Below are 25,115 nucleotides of genomic sequence, written 5' to 3' on the forward strand. Positions count from 1 at the left end.
GATTTGTTTGTTTAGGATTCCTGGCAATGTAAATAGTTTGTATGTATGCTTGTTTGCATGTGACTATTCCTCTTTTGTTTGTTGACATGTTAATAAAAAAACAAACACTAGATAGAGACAGAGTACTTTTATTGACCGGTCCAATAACAATAGAGCACCAATTAACTTGTCATGGGACAGAAATTAACGGACAAATATCAATGGAAAAATACGATTTGTTCAGTCTAGATGTATTTTTGTCCTGTATATCCTGTTTTAATAACGCCATGCAAAGTACTAGCACTTTTTTTTACAGTATTTTCCTACTTATTTCACTGAGCCAATATTTTCCTCTGTCAACACTTTACACAGGATGGCAGCACACTGCCCTTCCCCCCAAATCCCCACCCACCCAAAGATCGGTATAATGACGAGATGCTCATGTCTCCGTCCTAACAATGGGAGTCGTTGCCTCAAAGGCGGGAAGGCAGGCAACAAGTTTAGAAACGCATTGGGCTCAATTTTGGCGAGAGTGAAACCTCTCGATTAGCCTATTCCTCTCTGACCCACCCTTGATATTTTCCTAAATTTAACACGGGTTCAAATAGGTGCTGTTAGCTTTAGTGATGGGGTGGCGGTGGTGATGATGCTGCGCGCTATTCGGTTTTTTAAAGTAATTCCAGAACAATACTGAATCCTATTAGTGAGGATCATAATGTTGCGGGTTGTGGTAGAATCTGCTAAAGGTCTGCCTAAAAATAAACTTGGAAGGACACCGGATCCCGTAGCATCTATTATTTTTAAAGGTAAGGAAGTGCTCTTACTTTTTATGTCCCAGAGTTTATATTTCTGTATTTTGATCCACAAATCTGATGGGCTGCTTTATTGAGCTACTCCCATCACCTTACACATAGAAATGTCATAACGTTTTCTTTTGTTGCATTCATTGAGAAAGAACAAAGGTTGTGAGATGAAGAATGATGATGGTGTAACCTATTGATTGGTTAAATCAGGATGTGGTCCTTTGAAGTAGGCAATAACTTTTCATTTGACCTCAACTGATGAATGTATCAATTCAATATTACCTGAGTTCTATTGACTGCATTGGCATTCTTTTACTCTGTACAAGTTGCTAAGAATGGGATACTTTCTTAGCAACTGTAAAATGTGACTGAAAAAAGTGGGGGGAAAAAAACAAATGTTACTTTCAGATGAAAAGAAGAAAACCAAATCAATTGACAGTGAAGTGAACCCAGTTTGGAATGAAGTAAGTACTTTCTGTTCAAACAGAGTATTTGTCCTTGGGAAAGTTGTATTGCCAAAGCAAGACTAGATATGCTCAAAATAGCTACAATGCTGATAGTGTACTATTGTAGGCTTCTGTATAATATTGTCATTGCCTGCTCTCTAATAGGCTTAATAATATGATTTGTGTGTACCTGAAACACCTTGGCAGTGCCCCTGATTTGATAATTAATACATGTCATGTTTGATTACAGGTCCTTCAGTTTGATTTGAAGGGCTCTGCGCTTGATTCCTCATCTTACATTGATGTGATTGTGAAAGACTATGAAACTATTGGGAAAGATAAGTAAGTGGCCCACACATACACCTCAACGTTCCTTTTTGCAACTAAAACAATAGTTTCTATTGGACAAATTCAGGTAGGTCCCTCACCGTTCCATTTGCCTCCATTTAAGAAATGTTTTGCAACAGGTGTAATGAATGCACCCCTGCAGTAATAGGGGAGGGTTAGGAGAGAGAGAAACCCAGTTTGCTCCACCTCATTAAAACAGAGCAGAGCTGTCCTCTAAATGAAGTTGCAAAGAGCTGCCTAGTCTGCAATGTGATTACAGGGGGTGGTAGGACTTCTACGACTACTACAAGATCTCTTAATCGGTTCAATTTTAATGAAGGTATACTGTAGATTAGACCAACCTCCTGCAAATTAACCCCCAAAGGGAAAGAGTCAACTGCAGTCTTGAAACGGTTTGACCAGAGCTACATAATGACATAAACAGATCAGGGCTTGTAGCATGGCATACGATTCAATTCCCAATATCTACTGAGAGTACTACAATGCATTCTAGGGATAATGTTAATGGAAAAGTAAGTTAGCATAGCCACTGTTTCAGGAGACCTCATTGTTGGCTCAACATGTAGCGCCCACACCCTACTTGCCATGCTCAGACGTCCTTGCAATGAGTGGGAGAGGTGATCCATCTTAGGCAACAATGAATGAATCCCTGTTTGTTCTGTTGGGATGAGCTGGATGGCACTTGCTGATAGGGAAAGATTGTATTCATGTAGGATGAAAAAGTTGGGAGGGTTCAGGCCACTAAGTATAGACCAAAGTTAAAATGTTGTGGTGTCTGTCTAGTATTTTCCATTCACAGAGGAAAAGACATATGGTAACGATCTGGAGATGTAACCACAGAAAGATTTTCCGCGGTCTGCCAATTAAAATCGTGAAAGCTTTGTGTTATGAAGACAACACATACTTTACAGAATGTAAATGTTTTAGTGAGATTAATTCAGTAAAATTATCATGTCTGTGAATCCTGTGTATGTAATGTAGATTAGCTACAGTATTCTGCAGCTCGGCACATTTGAAATCGGATGTCTGATGCTCCAGTTTGGTCAGTTATATGCATGCATCAGTGCAGGCCATGTGATGTGAGTAAAGCTTTCCATTGAGTTAGCCTAATCTGACACACACACTGACGATGTGGGAGAGTATAGGGACTCCTCTCTCACATAGTTTTTCAGGGTATGTTATGATACTTGATAACCCTAGCAACTTGGGAGAGAAATGTTAAGCTTGTGATTCTGGACTTATTAGATTTGGGCAGGAATTCCTCAAATGACCCCTCCCCCCCAAAAAAACATCCACAGGTTTATTATCCTGCATTCCAGAAGAGTATCAATCTCCAGAGAATTCAAGTTTCAGCCTCCCAGATGTAGAAGAGATCAGTCTGAACACTGCATAGGAAATGTACTATTCCCCATAAGCAGAGTGACCAGTAAAGTGCAAAGTGTAACATTAATAACAATAGCCACCAGGATGTTTAATCGTATCCTGTCTGTAAAGACCTCAATCATGATTGGAGGGTACAAGTTCAAGTCCTTGAAAGGGTTGTAACAATTTGTTCATGCATACAGTAGGTGATGTGGTGCAGCAAGTCATATCATAGTATTTTATCATGGTGTCATCACTTAGCACACGAGTGCCCACTCATTCCCACAGACCACAGCGAAAGCTAGCAAGCAATGTACTGTCGGAGACGATGGCGTGAACTGAGGTTTTGTTTGAAACTGCTAGTGAGTCGGGTGAAGATAATAGCACAGAGATTGAAAATGAGTGGGTTACAGTGGCGACGAAGAACTTAAATCAAGAGAAGGAAAGTTGTGGTGGAAACTAGGAAACCCCTAGATTAGTTTTTTGTCGGCGTGTGGCGTTGGATCTATGCTACCTGGGCAATCCGTTTAACATCACGATGGAAAATCTGGAACGTGTTGGAGGAAAGTGTCACAGGAAGTTGTCTTATTTTTTTTTTTTGCGTGTGTATAGGCAGAGAAGAAGAAGCATGTTTTAAGCCTCAGAAAGATATAGGCGTGGAATGTCAAGGGGGTTATTTCTGGGGTGGCGCAAGAAGTGAAGGTCGACGACATAACTGAAGACATCGATGGAGTGGTTCAAGCACATCGACTGGCCTGTATATGGTGGATGGAGAAAATGAATGGACTTTATCCATACTACTGTTCTTTGATGAAGAGTCTCTCCCATCTCATATACGGCTAGGATTCATGAGATACCCTGCAAGAGCTTTTGTGCACAAGCCCCTTAAGTGTCATGAATGCAAAACATTTGGTCGTGTGTGCGGAATGGAAGAGTATCATATGCCAGATGAAGTGAAATGCTGCAATTGTGGAGGCGAACATGCGCCCAAAATCCTGAAGTGCCCTGTTAGGGTGAAGAAGACCGCGGTGGCAAGAGCAAGGTGTGTTCAGCGTGTCTCCTATCTGGAGGAGGTGAGAAGAGTGGAAGGAACAAGTGGTGGGGAAGAAAACAATAGTAGTAGAGGCACCACAACCAGTTAAGGGTTCTCATCAAGCGAGGGATCGTGAAATGTTACATGTTATTTTTCAGAGTAAATAACCCACGCACACTAGAGAAGCTTTAACCAAGTTGAATTATTCCCAAAGGTTCTGTACAGCTGTAATCAAACAACAAAACATTTCTCACGTCACAGTTTATATACATCCTACTTAAGACACTCCCTCTCTCCCAATCCTTAGTTTATGCCCAAGAGGAAGAAGGTAACCAGATACTAACCCTGATTACTCCCTTAAGGGGAACTGACCTCACCCCTCACCTCCTGACTTCAACCTCTCCTTCACCTAATCCACAGATGTCCATCTGTCTTCTTTATATCAACACATCGCTCTCCTCCTTTCCATCAAACACATTCCAAAGCCTTCTGGCTAGTTAGACTCTTTCTAATCAAGGCTTCGTCTCTATCATTTATTATCTCAATATTCAAAGTTTAGCCGATTCCAACAATGTTTAAAAGGTGGACTTTGTATAATTTATTGCAATGGTCATAAACTGTACATCGCAAGTGGAGAAAAATTCAGAGAAAATTGAAATCCGTGTGAATGCAGCTGAACGTTTCTTGGGTCTTTGTTTCACAGCCGAGGCCTTGCGAGAAATTCCTGTCTGTGAATGTTTCCCCCTCACTGGCCCCTCAGCCTGTGTAGGGATGTATTTTGGAATGGACTGTAATTGAATAAGTGGGATGGGTTTTGTTTGTTGATGTGCCTGATATTTATTATCAAAAGTAATTTCAACCCTCACCTTTGTATAGTATGAAAGCCGTATTTGTTTTTACAGCTAGCCGAATCTGAAGTTTGCCCTTGTTTTGTAGGTTTCTAGGCTCTGCAAAAATCTCACTGAAAGACCTTGCAACTGGTCAAGTCAAATCCTCTCCATCTCAAGATGTGGCTCTTGTCAATGAAAAGGGGCAGGCTATTGGGGTATGTTTTTCACTGAGGGGATTCGATTAAACTGGCCCTGGGTACACCGGTCTATGGCCGGTCATGTGACCGGGCATAGCTGGTGAGGGAGGCGCACCCTGCTCAAATCGAACAGCAATCTGCGCCGCTCGGTTATGTTGTCAACAAGGCAGCATGATCCATCGTTCAGAAACATACAACATCTCTGTTTCATGAAATTATATGCTTTAATTAGTTTCAATTGGGAAGGCAGATTAAAGCGTTTTAAAAAAAATCAAAAGCAATCACTTTTGCGTGTGAACACAGAATCCTACTCATTACTCTACGTGCTTAACCTATGTCACTTTTGTTTTGAGCAGACTTCACCGGCGGCCAGAACAGGGCAGCCAGCTTATGTTCCGGAGGCACCCCGGTTCCAAAACAAACCAATCTGCAATCACTTTCCACCCAGTGCAAACTACGCCTACCCAAGCGATGGGCCAGATTAATGCAATCCCCTCACTAGTTAATACTCACCAGCTACCAAGGATATGGGGAAAACAATCATGCAATCAGCTCAAATTGAAACACCTGTTTTCCCTGCAATCCTTTCAATCCCTATTATACAATTTTTAATTCAACAGTTATTATCTTAACCACATGAGCATAAAAATCTGGTGCAATTTTCCAATTTGAATTTTGATACCAGCATGTTTTAATGGGATGATTGATTGATTGATTGATTCCACCAATTATTCACCTTCCAGGCCACAGTAAGCCTTTTGATTCGCTATGACCCTCCAGCCAATGCCGCTCCAAAGCCAAATGACCCACAGGAAGGAGCCACAGCTGGTGATTCTGGTACGTCATGTGGTCTGTAGTGCCACGGTAGCATTTGTCTTTGGGATCATGGAGGACTTTTGTTTGCTCGGCTCTGTGGATGAATACTTTGATTGTAAAAAAGAGCTGTCTGGTATGCTTGTCTTAATCATCCAAATAAGAAAGAAACATCATGGAGCTATTTGTATTTTTGCTTTGTTTTCCTGTGGCTTTGTTTTCCTGTGGCTTTGTTTTCCATGTGGCAGGATTATGAAGTGGCAGGATTATGAAAGGCCTATGAGTTTATTTGGATCCTTGTATTAGCTGTTACTTCAGCAAAAACATTTGTGCTGTTGAATATACTTTAATCTGATTGTGTGTGTGTGTGTGTGTGTGTGTGTGTGTGTGTGTGTGTGTGTGCGCGCGTGTGCAGTGGAAGGTGGCGGTGAAGAGAGGGATGAGGACTTTATTGATGGAGGACAGAGTGGCTGTGCAGGGGGAGTCTCCTCCAATGGTCAGCCTGGGAACCCTAACCAAAGACTGGTCAGGAGTACCAGGAAACGGAACCGTCCCCTGGCCAATAAACCGCAGGACTTTCAGGTGAATTCTCCCACAGCGGTTCTAACATCTATCTAAACACAACTGTCATGCTGCGTAACATTGTTTTCACTCCCTTTTTCTCATTCTCATCTCTTACCCTCAGATCCGTGTCAGGATCATAGAGGGGCGACAGCTCCCTGGGAATAACATCAAACCTGTTGTTAAGGTGAATGTTTGTGGACAGACTCACAGAACAAGGATAAGGAGGGGAAACAATCCCTTCTTTGATGAGGTAAAGGCAGCCATATTTATTAAACTTGACTAAGTCCATGTGTGCTTATCAAATTGAGAAATGACTGCAGTTTGTGGCTTAGCTTTTCTCATTAAACAACGCCAATTCCTTTCTCTTTACAGATGTTCTTTTACAACGTCAACATGTTACCATTAGACCTATTCGATCAATCTATCAGCTTTCGGGTAAGTTGAACTCAATGTTGGTCATTTTGGCACTAACTGGTGAACATTCAGTTGCTATGAGTTGTATAGCATTTCATTCTCGCTTGAATTAAGTGCTCTCCTTCTGTAGGTGTACGACTCCTTCTCTCTGAGAGCTGACAGTCTCATGGGGGACTTCAAGGTACTCCTCCTTTCCCCTACACCTCTTATTAAAACATTCAAGGACTAAGGACACGAAGAAGTCCCAAGAAGAAGTCCCAACTTTATAATCCATTACTCGATTTATGTATTTTATCAGTCTGAGGTATTTCCCATCTTTTGCTTCCCACAGGTTGCTATTGGCTTTATTTATGATGGACCAGGTAGGTTTATGGAGGTGACTCTCTGTATTTGCAGTCTCAATGTTTATTGGAAACATAAGTGCTCATTGTGCAAATGTATATATCTTAAATTCATTGTTACAGTTGTTGGTTTTCTAGCAAGCAAATTTGAGCCATATTAGTATAGACATCAGTCAAAACACCTCTAAACAAGACATGGTATCAATAACAAGATACAACTAGCTGATGAGCCATCTATGATTCTCCACATGGCATAAGCTTGTCATTGTTGTTAGCTGTCCGAATGTTCAGAATCTTAACTCATCGACACGTGCATCATTTATGTGATGTTGTCAGACAACCCGTCTATGGAGGTAAATGTTGTGCCCGTCTGTCTCACAGATCACTCCGTTATGAGGAAGTGGCTCCTTCTGAATGACCCTGATGACTACAGCTCGGGGGCCAGGGGATACCTCAAAGTCAGCATGTTCATAGTTGGGACGGGAGACGAACCACCGGTACAGTAATGCGTTCAGTAATACAACCTTTAGTTTGGGTTTACCTCCCACAGTTCCTCAGTGTTTCCCCTATATGCATTTAACATCGGCGCACCGCTACTGCTAAATCGTGGCTGGCGCTGAAATTTAAAAATAAATAAATAATGTATGGATGTACATGCCCCAGGAAGACCCCCATATGCCTCCCCCAGTCAGATTTACATGAAAATAACGTATGTCCCTACCATAGCAAAGTGTGACACCAGTGTGTGTTTGACTTCCGCAGGTAGAGAAGAGGGACGTTAGCGATGACCAGGATGACATAGAGAGTAACCTGCTGATGCCAGCGGGGGTCACTCTGCGATGGGTCACCCTGTCTCTCAAAGTGTTCCGGGCCGAGGACATTCCCCAGAGTACACCACTCCTATATCTAATGTCGTAGCGATCACGTCCTGCTGCTGTTGTGGTTGATTTGTTATGCTTTAAGGTTCTTCAGCACTGACTTCTAAGTGCTTGCTCTCTACGCATAAGATGGGGGTGTGCATCTGTGCTAGCTATTCATTTAGAAAAGTGTAACTCTCGAAACTATGTGAGATTTGGATTGATGTGGTATATACTTTCCTCTCAAAACAAACTTAACCAGTATGTTTTTTTTGTGTGGTTATTTTCATAGTGGATGATGCCTTTGCCCAGTCAGTGAAGGATATGTTTGGAGGGGATGGGAACAAGAAGAATCTAGTGGACCCTTTTGTAGAGGCCCGCTTCGCTGGCAAAAAGGTACTCCCATTCCTCTCTACACAACTCATCATGGGGAGGATTTGTTTATTATGGAAATGGTTGTGCAGTGAAGTTGATATGTGAATGTTTGTTGTAGCTGTGCACCCAAGTCATTGAGAAGAATGCCAACCCAGAATGGAACCAAATGCTGAATCTTCAGGTTAAGGTAAAAAAAAAACACAAAAAAAAAACACACTTGTGTACTGGATTTCTGCTTTGGTAAATTGTGATTCAAAACAATGATTTCACAAAATCTTTCTGCAGTTCCCTTCCATGTGTGAACAAATCAAACTGACCATATTTGATTGGTAAGTCAACAGTATCTTCTCTACTGAACACTAATGTATCCATTTTTAAAGCACTTCATTTGCCCTCTTGTCAGTTTTGTTCTGACCTACCGCACTGTTTTAGAACCGTATTCAGATGCATACTTTCTAAGGTCCCGAGTTTCTGCACAAATAGGGCCAGGAAGTAGTGTATAGTCAGCCCTCTTAGAGTGCCTCCCTTGTGCTCTCTCTCTGCTCCCTGCCTGTATGCTGTGTAATGGCGTCTCCAGAGTGTGGTCAGTCTGTTATTTGGCCTGGGAGGAACTTGGCCGTACTATAGTATGAGTCAGTCAACCGCCACTCCCTGTTCCAGGCTGGGATTCTGTTGGCAGGGAAACACCACTGTAGCCTTAGTCTGTTGCTAGTGGGAATGGTGGAAAATCAGGGCAAGTCAAAGGTTAGGAAAACCGTGTCTTCTAACCGTGTGTCCTCTAAATGTGATGACAGTGAAGTTGACGGTGGATAATGTCATGTTGTGATATTGCACTTCTTATGCAGGGATCGCTTGACTCGGAATGACTCAATTGGCACCACTTACTTGAACTTGGGCAAGATAGCGTCCTCTGGTGGTGAAATTGAAGGTATGGTTCGATTGAGGTCTATTCCACTACGCCCCACTATTTCTCTTTCACCATCTATAGCTCAAGTATATGATTTCTATGCCATTGTAGTTGTCTAATTACATGATGTCCATTCACTTTGGTTGTTAAATGAACAGGTCTACTCTATTCATCTCTATATTCTATTGTAATTGTCTAATGTACAGAACGTGCCTTTTTTTTTTCTCTCTTTGTCTAGACGAACATGCGGGAAATGGGTTCTCTCAATCACGTGAGGGTTCAATAGATGTGATGAATTATTAAAGTACCACCCAGTGTAAAAATCTTATTTGGCCCGGTACCACAAACGCGTCATGTGAAGGATACTGCAGTTTGCAGTACTGTATACATCACATTAGTCAATTCCTCAGATTATAGCCCAGCACGACGTTTCAAAGAATTTTTAGAATGGATTGAATTTGACCCCAGACAATGATTACTGCACTGCAGTTACTGTGTGACTGCTAAGAGTTGTGCCCGGTCAATTCATTTCTGTAGCCCTTTGAGTACGATAGCATGATATTTGAGTGTAGTGAGAACATATCATTTCAAAGTTGTCCTTCCTTGGTACTCAAAAGGTTACAGCAAACATTTTTGCCTCCCGTCTAACCCTTCATATTCGGTTATGGAATTTTGTGACTTCAATATCATTTGCATGCTTTGTTCGTGCTGTCAGAGTTGCCTGTGCTCCTTTTGTTTGCCAAAGATGGAGAGAAAGCTCATTTGCTGCATGTGTTGCATTTCTAAGTTGCTGTGTGAGGCTGAGATTCTTTGTGTAACCTAACACTCCAAAGAGGGGGGGGGGGGGGGGGGAACAGAGCAGATGCCCTAGATTTGCTACTGCTGTGTTAACTGTTCTCCATCCAAGACATCAGCTTCTGACACCCAGAACTAACTCCACAGCTTTGTGCAGCTCATTATTTAGACACATTAGTAAAAAAAAATAAAAAAAAATGCTATTTCCTCCACAGGGAAGACTGGGGAGTCTGAGGTGGGTTTTCTGCCAGCCTTTGGGCCTTGCTATGTCAACCTGTATGGGAGTCCCAGAGAGTTTACTGGGCTTCTTGACCCTTATGAAGAGCTGAACTATGGCAAGGTAGGTCCTGCAAGGGAATTGAGTACATCTCTAAGCTTTGAGATGTTGACCGATCTCTACATATGGACTGTATAAACTAATGTTGACATTGAATTGATCTATACTTTTTTTCTTTTTTGACAGGGTGAAGGGGTGGCCTATCGAGGACGAATCCTGGTTGAGCTCTCGACTAAACTGGAAGGCAAACCTGACAAGACTGTGGATGCGATCCCTAGTGATGACATCTTGGTGGCCCAGGTACTGTAACCTGTCCTCCCATTGGTTCTTAATCAATTTTACCTTACCCTTTTCTCCTATAGGTATGTCCTGTTTTGGTGGTTATGGCCAAAGAAAAGCAAAATACATGCTACATCTTTGAATAATAAAGTTATTTGAAATGTAAGTCAATTCATACTTAAAATAAAATCTAAACCAAACACGTTTTATTTTCTGATCAGAAATACCAGCGTAGGAGGAAGTACTGTCTGTGTGCCGTGTTCCACAGTGCCAGCATGCTCCAGGAGCCTGGCGAACCAATCCAGTTTGAGGTCAGCATCGGCAACTATGGCAACAAACTGGACACCACCTGTAAACCACTGTCCTCCACTACCCAGTACAGCTGTGCTGTGTTTGATGGTAAAGGACCACGCCACCTTAGAAATGAAACTCATCTGGTAATTGGTACCTCTACAAGAGTATGTGAATTGGACTAATTTAGTTTATTTTAAACAGGTAACCACTACTATTACCTGCCCTGGGCTGACACAAAGCCAGTGGTTGTCATCACATCTTTCTGGGAGGACATCAGTCACCGCTTGGATGCAGTCAACATAATTCTGTACATATCTGAACGCCTGGTAAGATAATGTGTTAATTATTGTTTTTTGCCATGGAAGATTTTATTCATAGTATGAAAATGTATGCACACTACTGTAAGTCGCTCTGGATAGGAGTGTCTGCTAAATGACTAAAATGTAAATAGTATTCTATTATTCATAGAATGTATGAATGCAATGTAACATTTTAGTCTATTGCTCCTTTCAGCAATCTAACATCACTGCAATGAAGACGGCCATCTTGGCTAAAGCTTCTGACAACTGTCTGGCAGAGATCTGGCTGAAGCTGGTGAATCAGCTGATCGACGATCTTGACCGGTAAATGCTTCCTTGTTTTTAATGGGTTTAGCTGGTAAACATTGGGATAATCTGTTGGGTTTTCAAATAATAACTCCTTTCTGATCTAGCTCAAACACGGCGAAGATGACTGTTAACCCAGTATTTGTATCTAACCCAATCCCCATCATACCAGTTTCAAAGTTCCAGACCTGGAGGGCCAATCCAACCTGACTGCCCTGGACATCCAGATCAAGAAGCTGCGGGACAACGCCCTGCAGACCATCATGGAGGGGGCCGACTGTATGAGAGACGAGCCCGCCGACATCAAGGACACCCTGGTGGACATCGAGGGCTGGCTAGACAAACTGAAGCAGCTTGCTGATGAGGTAGGTCAGAGGTCAAGCTGTTAGTCTGGGCATGATATACTTTTGGTAAAATGCTATCAATAATCAGCGATTTTGTAATGGCTGAAAATTGGGGCTATAGGCTCTTCACATTTTAAGTACAGTACCAGCCAAATGTTTGGACACCTACTCATTTAAGGGTTTTTCTTTATTTGTACTATTTTCTACATTGTAGAATAGTAGTGAAGGCAAACTATGGAATCATGTAGTAACCAAAAAAGTGTTAGCTTGATTTGTTTATTTTATATTCTACAAAGTAGGTGTAATCTGTGAAATGAGTATCTGTTTTTTGGTTACTATATGATTCCATATGTTTCATAGTTTTGTTGTCTATAATTTAGAAAAAATATTAAAGGAAAAACCCTTTTCCAAACCCATGTCCAAATGTTTGACTTTTACTGCATGTTTCCATGTAAAATTCCCTCTAAATTACCCTTGAAGGTAGTGGTAGGTCTGTATTAACCAGGGATTTAATTGACATTGTGTGTTTACATGTGTCCCTCTCCAGCCCCAGAACAGCATGCCTGACGTGATCATCTGGATGCTGAGGGGGGAGACGAGAGTGGCGTACAGCCGTATCCCAGCCCACCAGCTCCTCTACTCCACCTACAGCGAACAGGCCTGTGGACAGTTCTGCGGCAGGACCAGGACTATCCTCATGCAGTACCCTATGGATAAAAACAAGGGACTCAAGGTTCCAGTCCAGATCAGAGTCAACGTGTGGCTTGGCCTGTCTGCACACGAGAAGAAGTTCAACACTTTCTCTGAGGGGACGTTCAGTGTGTTTGCTGAATTGGTATGGTTCTATGAAAATGACTCCCTTTTTTTTGAGTGTTGAACTTAATAGAAATGGAGGAGAGTGTTTATGTATAATATATATCAAGTGTTTGTTTCCTCCCCCCCCTTTGGCAGTATGAGAATCAGGCCTACATGCTGGGAAAGTGGGGAACTACGGGTCTGGGTTTACGCCACAAGTACTCTGATGTGACTGGCAAACTGAAGCTGAAACAGGAGTACTTCATGCCCCCGCGAGGCTGGGAGTGGGAGGGAGAATGGTTCATCGACCCAGAGAAAGGGTAAGACGCATGTTTGTTTTATACAGTGGTAGAATATTTGTCATCTGCGCTCCTTTATCACAATCAGTCATGAAATCAGTCATGTTCAGCAGACAGGGCACGCCGTTTTGAAACAGAATATATATATATATATATATATGATAAGTCTAGGTAGGCCCTCCCTGTTTCTTATTTTCTTCCCTTTGGTGCCTAATGAACATGACCAAGCTGCCAGTTCTTTGGTTGTTTTTCATTTTTCTCATTCCATCAACCACCCATTAGTGAGGAGTATTGTTGTACCAGGTCTTTTTGAGCAGGTTTTAAGTCTGTAATAATCTCTTTTTGTGTCTGTACAAGTCTGTTGACAGAGGCAGATGCGGGACACACTGAATTCATAGATGAAGTCTTCCAGAACGAGACTCGCTTCCCTGGCGGAGAGTGGAAGCCTGCTGCTGAGCCCTACGCTGACGTGGTTAGGGAACACACAACACAGACAAACGCACAACGGTGTTCAAGTAACTGAGGTGTTGTTCGTTGCGTTTGCAGAATGGGGAGAAGACCCAGAACCCAGGGGAGATGGAGTGTCCTGCAGGCTGGAGCTGGGAGGCTGAGTGGGCTGTGGATGACAATCGGGCTGTGGATGAGAAAGGTCTGCTTTCACACACTGCTTGATCTTGCAGTGGAGGACTTGACTTGAAATTGGAATTTGTAATGTCTACTACTGTAGAAATGACCTGTAGTATTTTCAAGCATTGTGTATGAATTTCTAAGGTTTTATTTGAATGCAGGTTGGGAGTATGGAATCACCATCCCTCCAGATGAAAAGCCCAAGTCATGGGTGCCAGCAGAGAAGATGTACCACGTCCACAGACGGAGGAGAGTGGTCAGGCCCAGGAAGAGATCCGCTGCTGGTACAACCGCTGAGGTCCGTGCGCACTGTGCCAATAGGAAACTGTAATTAAATGTTGTGGGTGTCTAATATATTCCCCTGCCTTTTCAGAAGCGAGACCAAGGAGACCCGGAGGGCTGGGAGTTCTCCTCTCTGATTGGCTGGAAGTTCCACAGGAAGGTGCGTTCCACCGACACAATCCGACGCCGACGCTGGAGGAGGAAGATGGCCCCCGCCGACCGCCTAGGGGCATCCGCCATTTTCAAACTGGAGGGGGCACTGGTGAGCAACTCTGGTCCTCGCGACCTGCAGCTTCTGTTGGTTTTCTCTTCTCCCTGGCATGACGACACTTGTCCAGCAGTTGTCCATCCCTGTTGAGTGATTAATTCTGAGGGATTCTTGATTTGTCTTTGCAGGGGGTTGATACAGATGAGAAGAGAAAAGATGAGAAGGTTGATGCGTCCAAGCCCTTTGGTGCCAATACTCCAACTGTTTCCTGTTCATTTGACAGTGAGTGCTTTAGTTATACATAGTTGGCATGGATTTCTCTGTCTGATACTGGCCTTAACCTTTCTGATCTCCCCATCCCGGATCCGGGTTCGTGAATACAGACTCAAGCTCATTACCATAACGCAACGTTAACTATTCATGAAAATCGCAAATGAAATGAAATAAATATGCTAGCTCTCAAGCTTAGCCTTTTGTTAACAACACTGTCATCTCAGATTTTCAAAATATGCTTCTCAACCATTGCAAAACAAGCATTTGTGTAACAGTATTGATGGCTAACGTAGCATTTAGCATTAGCATTCAGCTGGCAACATTTACACAAAAAAACAGAAAAGCATTCAAAAAAATCATTTACCTTTGAAGAACTTCAGATGTTTTCAATGAGGAGACTCTCAGATAGCAAATGTTCAGTTTTTCCTGAAAGATTATTTGTTTAGGACAAATCGCTCCGTTTTCTGCGTCACGTTTAGCTATGAAAAAACCCCTGTATCCAGGATTGTGTAAATCTATCAGCAAGCTCATTAGCATAACACAACGTTAACTATTTATGAAAATCGCAAATGAAATGAAATAAATATGCCATCTCTCAAGCTTAGCCTTTTGTAAACAACACTGTCATCTCAGATTTTCAAAATATGCTTCTCAACCATAGGAAAACAATCATTTGTGTAAAAGTAGCTAGCTAGAGTTAGCATTTCGCGTTAGCATTTAGCGTTAGCATTAGCGTTAGCATCCAGCACGCAACATTAACAAAAACATAAAAGCCTTCAAATAAAATCATTTACCTTTGAAGAACTTCTGATGTTTTCAATGAGGATACTCTCAGTTAGATAGCAGATGCTCAGTTTTTCCAAAAAGATTCCTTGTGTATTAGAAATAGCTCCGTTTTATACATCACATTTGGCTACCAAAAAAAATCCATAAATTCAGTCCTCAAAACGCAAACTTTTTTCCAAATTAACTCCATAATATCGACTGAAAACATGGCAAACGTTGTTTAGAATCAATCATCAAGGTGTTTTTCACATATCTCTTCATTGATACATCGTTCTTGGAAAAATGCTTTCTCTCCTGAATCCCAGGAGAAAATGCCCGCACCTGAAGATTACGCACAAATTTAGACAAAGGACACCGGGCGGACCTCTGGAAAATGTAGTCTCTTATGGCCAATCTTCCAATGATATGCCTACAAATACGTCACAATGCTGCTAAGACCTTGGGCGAACGACAGAAAGTGTAGGCTCATTCGTTGCGCAATCACAGCCATATAAGGAGAGAATGGAAAACAGAGCTTCAGAAATTCTGCTAATTCCTGGGTGATGCATCATCTTGGTTTCGCCTGTAGAATGAGTTCTGGGGCACTTACAGACAAAATCTTTGCAGATTCTGAAACTTCAGTGTTTTCTTTCCAAAACTGTCAAGAATATGCATAGTCGAGCATCTTTTCGTGACAAAATATCGCGCTTAAAACGGGAACGTTTTTTATCCAAAAATGAAATAGCGCCCCTAGAGCTCTAAGAGGTTAACCTTGTTATTTTTTTTTTCTTCCTGCAGGGTCGCATGTCTACCACCTCCGCATCTACGTTTACCAGGCCAGGAACCTTGTTGCCATGGACAAAGACAGCTTCTCGGGTCTGCACATCTCCCTGTCAAAAATCCTCTTGATTTGGTGGCAGTTGGCACGTGAGATATTATGAAAATAACACACAATGTGTTCGATCTCCTCCTAGATCCATATGCCCATGTGTCTTTCCTGCACATGAGTCAAACCACCGAGACCATGAAGGCTACTCTGAACCCCACGTGGGACCAGACTCTGATCTTCCATAACATGGAGATCTACGGGGACCCCCAGAACATCGCCCACTATCCCCCTGATGTGGTGCTGGAGTTCTATGACAATGACCAAGTGGTGAGTGTGATCAAAGTCCCGTCAGTTACTCAGGTTATCAACACAGTCCCCTAATTGACTGTGATTTTCATCCTGGCTGTAGTTGGTTAATGTGTTACACTCTGCCCCAGGGGAAACATGAGCTGCTGGGTCGGAGCACGTGTGTCCCCCTGGTGAAACTGAACCCAGGCATGGACCAGACCCCTCAACTGCTGTGGTCCCCCATCACACACAAGGGCAGGCGGGCTGGGGAGGTGCTTGTGGCTGCTGAGCTCATCCTGATGGATAAGGTGTAGTACCAGAGGAGGATGTGGATCAGTATTGGTTAGTGGGGTAGGCTTATAGGAAGAGGGTTATGTGTATTGTGTACTCTTGTCTCTAGGGGATTGGGATGGACCTCCCTCTGGTTCCTCCCAAGAGGGCAGAGAATCTGTACATGGTGCCTCAGGGGATACGGCCTGTGGTGCAACTCATGGCCATTGAGGTAAACCTACAATACTTCAGTCATGTCATAACATTACCACAGAAATGGCAAGTTTACCTGCAGTTTCCCACTATATATGCTGTGTGTGTGTGTTCCAGATTCTGGCCTGGGGCTTGCGCAACATGAAGACCTACCAGTTGGCCACAGTGTCCTCCCCTAGCCTGGTGGTGGAGTGTGGAGGAGAGGTGGTTCAGTCTGCTGTCATCAAGAACATGAAGAAGAGCCCCAACTTTCCTGGATCTGTCCTCTTCCTCAAAGTGGTAAGAGCTGCTTGCTTTGGATCTCAGGCACTTGTGTTTTTTTTTCTTCTGTTTTTTTGGGGGGGGGGGTAAAATGTTGCCAGTGTAGGCGTCCTCTCATTCCTCACTCAGGGGATCGATGTCAAAGTTGTCTCGTCTTTATCCTCAGCTCCTTCCCAAAGAGGAGATGTACACCCCTCCCATTGTGCTGAAGGTGATCGACCACAGGCCATTTGGCAGGAAGCCAGTGGTTGGACAGTGTACCATAGACACTCTGGAGGAGTTTCGCTGTGACCCTTACATCATCCAGAAGTCATCCATGTCATCCAAAGGTAACTGTTGTCTCTATCATACACTTACTACACGTGCATTCTACCACCCTATGTTGAGATTGAAATGGTTTTCCAACATATGAGATGTACATAAGAAATTGTCTCAACTTTTTTAGTGGCTCTGATGGCCGCTTCTCCTCGGGACATCAGAATTGACATGGAAGACGGGAGGCCTGTGCTTGAAACGCAGGTACACTCTGGCATTTGAAGGGGAAATCCCTCATTCACCATATTTTGTTGGACATTACACTCAGCTTGTAAGATTTATTCTATCTAATAAGTGTCCGAATTCCACGTCGATGCTTTGACTTGCAGTTTGTGTAGAGTATATCAGCAGCAGTCAACAAAATGGCCGCCACCTACTTCTCATCTTGTATGTATGGTCATCTATAGTTTAACTCTATAGGCTGGACAAAGACACTGCAGGGTTGAGGTTGCCTTTCTCAAATCTCAACGGTGATCTATGTGTGTGTGTGTGTGGTGAAATGACTGCTGCGGAAGGAGTATGAGCAGAGTCAAAATGTGACTCATCCAAAGAAGTAAACAAAATTAAATCGAACTTTGAACCTGTTTAAAAAAAAATAAAAAAATGATTAAGTTTGAGTTTAATCTAATAAAACAGGACATCTGTGTCTCGTATTTAGAACTGAGCAACAAAAAAAATAAACCCTTATTGAAACTATTCTTTTGATTTTGCATTCTCACATCTTGCCTACTCATTCCTATAATCCAATAGATATTGCTGATCAGGCAATCATATTTAAATTGTTTTATAATTGTATGCATTTAAAATGACAGAACTGCAAATTATACCACTTCTATTGTAATCAATGATCAACCTTCTAGACAATCGTAGCTCGTGCATTCAAACAATGTCCAATCGTGTCATTGGCTCACATTTGGTGATCAATGAATCAAATAAATAAGTGTTTTTTTTTTTCCCCCCTTCATACTACAGCAGATCTTATAGAATCTACCAGATTGATCATGCATGTGACACATTCATGTGACACTGATTCACTACCTGGCATACGAATGACTCTGATATTGACTTGACACCTTGTTTACTTATCTTTCCTTTCATCCCATTCTCCTTCCTTAAAGCTTGCAGAGAAGGTAAGATATGAAAACTTCTACGCACAGCTCTCTATCACACTGATGTACAGACTTGAATTTGATGTTAACTTCGCTTTTTCACATTAGGAGAAGGAGACAGTTGATTGGTGGAGTAAATTCTACGCTTCCATTGGAGATCAGGAGAAGTGCCGTCCTTACCTAAAGAAAGGATATGACACTTTGAAGGTGAAGCCTTGACATCTCACACAGAATACATCTGAAGTAGCTGCACTGATTAATTGGAATAGTCCCCCCCTAGACTCAAATATCATTTTATATCCTCTGTTTTCAGGTGTATGATAACGAACTGGAAGAGATTCCTGAGTTCAAACAACTCACTGATTTCTGCAGGACCTTCAAACTGAAAAGAGGCAAGAATGAAGATGGGGAAGATGATCCATCTGTCGTTGGAGAATTCAAGGTGGAACAGCAGTTGCTCACCGTTGTGTCACAAAATACCTACACTTACATGTCTCATGCATAACATGCCACATTGGCTCGGTTATACAAATGGATGGAATGCATCAGTCATAAATCAGGCTATTGCTGCATTCTAGTGGCGGAGTTGATGCATTGCTACCTGTCAGTGATGGCTGATTTGTTTTTTCAGGGCTCTTTTAAGGTGTACCCTCTATCAGACGACCCGGGTGTTGCTCTTCCTCCTCGCCAGTTCCGTGAGCTGCCTAAAAGCGGGCCTCAGGAGTGCCTGGTCAGGATCTATGTGGTCAGAGGCATCAACCTGCAACCAAAGGATAACAACGGCCAGGCGAGTCCTGATGTGACCTTGGAGTTATAAGATTACATCTGTAAAAATGTGATTCTGAGATGATTGGCTTTAAAGTTCTAAGCCCATATTGGTTTGACATTGATTGGCGTGAGCAATATTCATCTCATATTATTTGTAACTTTACAACATGAATTGGGGTATTTTGACTTATTCCACATTTTGTTGTTGCAGCCTGAATTCAAAATGGATTTAAAGTATAATTCTCACCCATCTTCACACACTACCCCCTAAGTGAAAACATGTTTTTAGAAATGTGTGCGAATGTATTAAATCAAATGCAGAAATATATCATTTGCATAAGTATTCATACCCCTGAGTAAATGCATGTTAGTAAGCTTTGGCAGCGACTACAGCTGTGAGTCTTTTCTAGGTAAGTCTCTAAGATGTGCCCACCTGGATTGTGCAACATTTGCCCATTTTCACAATTCTTCAAGCTCTGTCAAATTGGTTGTTGACCATAGCTACATAGCCATTTTCAAGTTCTGCCTTAGATTTTTAAGCAGATTTAAGTCAACTGTAACTAGGCCACTCGGGAACATTCAATGTTCTCTTGGTAAGCAACTTGTGTATATTTGGCCTTGTGTTTTAGGTTATTGTCCTGCTGAAAGTTGTATGTGCCTGGTGGAAAGCAGACTGAACCAGGTTTTCCTCTAGGATTTTGCATGTGCTTAGTGCTATTCAAATAAACAAAACTCTGTAGTCCTTGCTGATGACCAGCATACCCATAACATGATGCAGCCACCACCATGCTTAACAATATGAGTGGTACTCATTGTGTTGTATTGGATTTGGTCCAAACATAACGGCTTGTATTTGGAAAAAGTTCATTTCTTTGCCACTTTTTGAAATTTTAACTCTTTGAAAACAGAATGCATTTTTTATTTTTACAGGCGTTATTTTTACTCGTTTTGATTAGTATTGTGGAGTAACTACAATGTTCTTGATCCATCCTCAGTTTTCTCCTATCACAGCCACTGTTTAGTCACCATTGGCCTCATTATGAAATCCCTGAGTGGTTTCTTGCCTCTTCGGCAACTGAGTTAGGAAGGATGCCTGTATCTTTGTAGTGACTGGGTGTATTGACACCATCCAAAATGTAATTCACAATTCACCATGCTCAAAGGGATATTAAGTGTCTTTAAAAAAAGTTTTACCCCTCTACCAATAGGTGCCCTTCGCGAGGCATTGGAAAACCTTCCTGGTCTTTGGTTAAATCTGTGTTTGAAATTCACTGCTCGACTGAGGGAACTTACAATTTATCTGTATGTTGGGGTACAGAAATGAGGTAGTCATTCAAAAATCATGTTCAACACTTCTTGCACAGAGTGAGTCCCTGCAACTTGTTAAATAAGCAAACATTTACTTCTGAACATTTTAGCTTTTAATTTTTTTATTCATTTTAAAAAATTTCTCAAGACCATAATACCACTTTGATGTTATGGGGTAGTGTGTGTAGGCCAGAGACGATTCAGGCAGAAACACAACAAAAATGTGGAAAAAGTAAAGGGGTGTGAATACTTTCTGAAGGCACTATAGGTAGTGAACCTTGTTATGTCTAACTGTTTATCCCAAAATGAAGATATAACCTTAGAATCCAAAGCTCTTGCATTGTCCGTTGCTGCCCTCTTCAATTTTACGCATACTACATTGAATCGCTTCAATGTTGCAACATGTTTTCTCAATTTGCCTTTCCTTTACAGTGTGATCCTTATATGAAGATTGCTCTGGGGAAAAAGTCAATTGAGGACCGAGATAACTACTTACCAAATACCACCAACCCTGTGTTTGGAAGGTAAAAATCGCACATTTTAATTTAGATATTTACTTACCCTCAAGATCTTATGGCTAATATTGTACATTACACTTATACTAAACCTCCTTTGTTTTGCAGAATGTTTGAGATGACATGTTTCTTGCCTGAAGACAAAGACCTGAAGATCTCTGTGTATGACTATGATCTGCTGAGTCGGGATGAGAAAGTGGGCGAGACGGTGATTGACCTGGAGAACCGTTTATTGTCGCGCTTCGGCTCCTACTGTGGCCTGCCTCAGACATACTGCATGTGAGGATACTTTTTCCTACTGTAAATCGTAATGTGAGAGTTCACTACAAAATGCCCCTTGCCTTCTGTTGTATAGCTACAGATAGTATTTTACTTACATTTTATTTTACTAGGCAGGTCAATTAAGAACTTATTTGCTGTGATCTCCCTGAAACAGCTCTGGAATCAACCAATGGCGCGACCAGCTGAAGCCCTCTCAGATCCTTCAGAACCTGGCCCGCCTCAAAGGTGTCCCTCCACCCATAACAGAAGACGATGGCAACACACTGTCATTCAATGGGGAACAGTACACGCTGGCTCAATTTGGTAATTCATTACCTTTTTATTTTTTAAATGCAGTTTTTTTTTCTTCACGTTCATTTTAGATTGTTTTGTGTGACCTGAGTAGAGCCTTTATGTGACTTGAGGTAACCCACTTTTACCATCTACATTTAGAGGCTAACAACGAGATCCACCAGCACTTGGGCCCTGCCAACGAACGTCTCCCTCTGCATGTACTCAGAACTCAAGGATTGGTGCCAGAGCATGTGGAGACCAGAACACTGTTCAGCAGCTTCCAGCCCCAACTCTCTCAGGTCACTGTCCATGTTGTCTTCCTCTTTAATATGTCTACCACTGCTTCCATGTATATGAGACTAACTGTATTTTTACTCACTTTATAGGGCCGTCTTCAAATGTGGGTGGATGTTTACCCCAAAAGCATGGGCCTTCCCGGACCACCCTTTGACATTGCACCACGCAAGGCCAAAAAGTAAGAATTGTTTCTCAATTTGGTATTTCAAAGTAATCTTGTCTATAAACGTCTTAATGAATTCCATGTCTCCATTTAGGTATTTCCTTCGAGCTGTTGTTTGGAACACCACTGATGTCATTCTGGATGAAACCAGCATCACTGGGGAGCACATGAGCGATATCTACGTCAAAGGGTATCAATAAATCAAATGTAGATTAACATTGAAATGCTTACCAAAAATGCAGCGCTGTAGTCAATCAACAGCATTCTCACATAGGTTTTCCTTTTGTCCACCTGGGAGAGGGCAGTAGAGATTGCGACATCTGTTGGGGCAGTGTGAAAATTGTTGTGGGTCCAGAGTTTCTGGAATGATGGTGTTGTGAGCCATGACCAGCCATTCAAAGCATTAAATGGCTACAGATGAGTGCTACAGGGCGGTAGTCATTTATTATGGTGGTCTGCTTGAAATCTGTAGGTATTACAGACTGGGTCAGGGAGACGTTGAAAATGCCAGTGAAGACACTTGCCAGCTGGTCAGTGCATGCTCGGAGTATGCATCCTGGTAATCCTTCTGGCCCTGCAGCCTTGTAAATGTTAAGCTGTTTAAAGGTCTTACTGGCTACGAAGACTGATCAGTCGTCCGGAACAGCAAGCATAGAAGGCATTTAACTCGTCTGGTAGGCATGCGTCACTGGGCAGCTTGCGGCTGGATTTCCCTTTGTAATCTGTGATATTCTGCAAACCCTACCACATCCGACCAGCGTCAGAGCTGGAGTAGTAGGATTCGATCTTAGTCCTGTATTGATGCTTTGCCTGTTTGATGGCTCGTCGTAGGTTGTAGCAGGATTTCTTATAAGCGTCCGGATTAGTGTCCCACCCCTTGAAAGCGGCAGCTCCAGCCTTTAGCTTAGTGTGGCTGTTGCCTGTAACCCATGGCTTCTGGTTGGGATATGTACAGTCAGTGTAGTGACAATATCGTCGCTGCACTTATTAATGAAGCCAGTGACTGGTAAACTTGTCAATGTTATCAGATGAATTCCGGAAAACATATTCCAGTCTGTGCTAGCGAAACAACAGTGCTGTAGTTTAGCATCCGCTTCATCAGACCACTTCCGTATAGAGCTCGTCACTGGTACTTCCTGTTTTTTCTTGTAAGCAGGAATCGGGAGGATAGAGTTTAGTGTTGAACAATTATCTGTTGAAAATATATTAGGATCTAACTACTACAATTGCACATTACAACCTAAATGATTTAACCAGTCAGTTTGTCTTTTCAGTTGGATGCCAGGTATGGAGGAGGACAAGCAGAAGACTGACGTCCACTACAGGTCTCTGGACGGAGATGGCAACTTCAACTGGAGGTTCATCTTTGGCTTTGAATACCTGCCCGCTGAACAGCTATGTCTGGTCTCCAAGAAGGTTTGTTGAGGCTTGACAAAAATATTACAAACGTAATAGTGTAGTAAGATAAAATTGAGATGCATTTCATTGGCAACAATTGTGCCTGTTTTTTGCTTATCTTAAACAGGAGCACTTCTGGAGTCTAGACAAAACAGAGTTCAGGATACCCCCCAAGTTGATTGTTCAAATTTGGGATAATGACAAGTTCTCATTGGATGATTACCTGGGTGAGACACCACTAGCACTATGAATTACCATACAATACTTTCTTTCAACCAAAAATGTTCAGATGTTAATGTTGCTTCAGCTGATCAATTCTGCTATTAACACACAGTTCTGTGCTGTTCTGCTCATTTTATAGGCACAGTAGAGCTGGATCTGCATAACCTAACCCCTCCTGCCAAGACTCCAGAGAAGTGCGGTCTGGGTATGATGGAGGTGATGTTGGATGCAGAGCCACACAAATCAGACCTGACCAACTCGCTGTTCGCTCAGCAGTCTGTCAGAGGCTGGTGGCCCTGTGTCATTGAACAGGATGGGAAGGAAGTCCTTGGTGTGAGTACAGCTTAGCGGTCATCAATTTTAACAATGGCAAAACTAAGACTATAAATCAACCTGGTTTTAGGGGATCTGCAGTAGATTACTAAATTTCAAATCAGAGGCATATATGAAACATTGTGTGGAATACATCTGAATGAACATCTTGTGTAGGGGAAGGTCGAGATGACTCTTGAAATTGTGGCTGAGAATGAGGTGGATGGGAAGCCTGCTGGGAAGGGCAGGGATGAACCCAACATGAACCCAAAGCTTGACTTCCCTAAGTAAGGACTTCCACTGGTCTGTGTAGATTAACCCTTTTCATAGGCATATCAGAAATGTTTACCTCAAACTGTACATACCATATTAAACTCTGTTTCCTCTTTCAACAGCCGTCCAGACACGTCCTTCTTCTGGTTCACGAACCCCTGTAAGACCATGAAGCTTATTTTGTGTCGCAGATTCAAGTGTATGTTCATTGGACTGATCCTGCTGATCCTAGTGCTGCTCTTCATCGGAATCCTGTTATACTCTTTACCGGTAAGAACAAGCAGGAGGAGGATAGAGGGTCAGATTGTTTTAAATAAAATTCCCATTAAGGAAATAACAAACCGATAGCTTACGTTTTTGATGTTATTAATGTTTGCCTAATTGCTTTTTTTCTTTATTCTAGAACTATATTTCAATGAAAATTGTGAAGCCGTTTCAATGAGAACTCCAGAGGAGCAGAGACCCAAAGTTTTCCCATGTATTTTCAACCAAAAATATCAGGACTATTTTTATGTATTCAAAACTGTATGTGTAATATTTCAAATGTATAAAAAAATTACTGTTTGTCCACAGAATGCACAATTGGTATTGTTCAAACTAACTTCTGCCATATGTTCTCTTTTCAGAAGTTAGTCATTCCTTAATTCCTTAAACGTTATGCACTTTTTCACTTTTTTTTGTCAATGTTCTGTGCTTTGCGATTCAGATATTGTTGTGATTATGTACACACTGAATGTTCAAATCTGCTTTTGTATTGTTTGAAGATGTATGTTTACAAACATGTTTGTTTTTTAAAGGTCATAATAAATGATAATCAGTATGCAAATGGAGTTGTTGGTCTTAGGTGTGTTTAAAAAATATATATTAATATTCTTAGTTCAGGTGAAAACCCATGTCAACGGTAAGG

The 25,115-nt window shown here is 42.1% G+C and overlaps 1 protein-coding gene across 4 annotated transcripts; it reads left to right on the forward strand.

Annotated features, from left to right (window-relative positions):
• Positions 1 to 449: 449 nt before the first annotated feature.
• On the forward strand, positions 450 to 25,034 carry LOC110499012 (myoferlin). Of its 4 annotated transcripts, XM_036955851.1 has the most exons (53): positions 450 to 785; positions 1,191 to 1,246; positions 1,479 to 1,570; positions 4,908 to 5,016; positions 5,742 to 5,835; positions 6,227 to 6,393; positions 6,497 to 6,625; positions 6,748 to 6,810; positions 6,920 to 6,970; positions 7,121 to 7,151; positions 7,512 to 7,627; positions 7,893 to 8,019; positions 8,280 to 8,383; positions 8,481 to 8,549; positions 8,648 to 8,691; positions 9,208 to 9,290; positions 9,508 to 9,540; positions 10,280 to 10,404; positions 10,528 to 10,641; positions 10,842 to 11,019; positions 11,116 to 11,240; positions 11,428 to 11,537; positions 11,692 to 11,884; positions 12,411 to 12,698; positions 12,815 to 12,978; positions 13,315 to 13,429; positions 13,504 to 13,606; positions 13,746 to 13,882; positions 13,958 to 14,128; positions 14,263 to 14,356; positions 15,911 to 15,988; positions 16,087 to 16,268; positions 16,379 to 16,537; positions 16,630 to 16,731; positions 16,830 to 16,991; positions 17,140 to 17,302; positions 17,419 to 17,492; positions 18,407 to 18,418; positions 18,506 to 18,604; positions 18,711 to 18,839; positions 19,029 to 19,184; positions 20,906 to 20,997; positions 21,097 to 21,267; positions 21,425 to 21,573; positions 21,703 to 21,842; positions 21,930 to 22,018; positions 22,098 to 22,193; positions 23,278 to 23,419; positions 23,529 to 23,628; positions 23,763 to 23,956; positions 24,113 to 24,222; positions 24,331 to 24,478; positions 24,612 to 25,034. In XM_036955851.1, exons 1-53 carry the CDS (start codon positions 695 to 697, stop codon positions 24,648 to 24,650), a joined length of 6,162 nt encoding a protein of 2,053 aa, XP_036811746.1. In that variant the 5' UTR covers positions 450 to 694; the 3' UTR covers positions 24,651 to 25,034. The 4 variants fall into 4 exon arrangements, with proteins under 4 accessions (XP_036811746.1, XP_036811747.1, XP_036811748.1 ...); XM_036955852.1 differs by lacking the exon at positions 9,508 to 9,540; XM_036955853.1 differs by lacking the exons at positions 450 to 785; positions 1,479 to 1,570 and having other exon boundaries at positions 1,227 to 1,246.
• The last annotated feature ends 81 nt before the right edge of the window (positions 25,035 to 25,115 follow it).

The sequence above is a fragment of the Oncorhynchus mykiss genome, chromosome 20 (assembly GCF_013265735.2).
Source record: "Oncorhynchus mykiss isolate Arlee chromosome 20, USDA_OmykA_1.1, whole genome shotgun sequence".
NCBI lineage: Eukaryota > Metazoa > Chordata > Actinopteri > Salmoniformes > Salmonidae > Oncorhynchus > Oncorhynchus mykiss.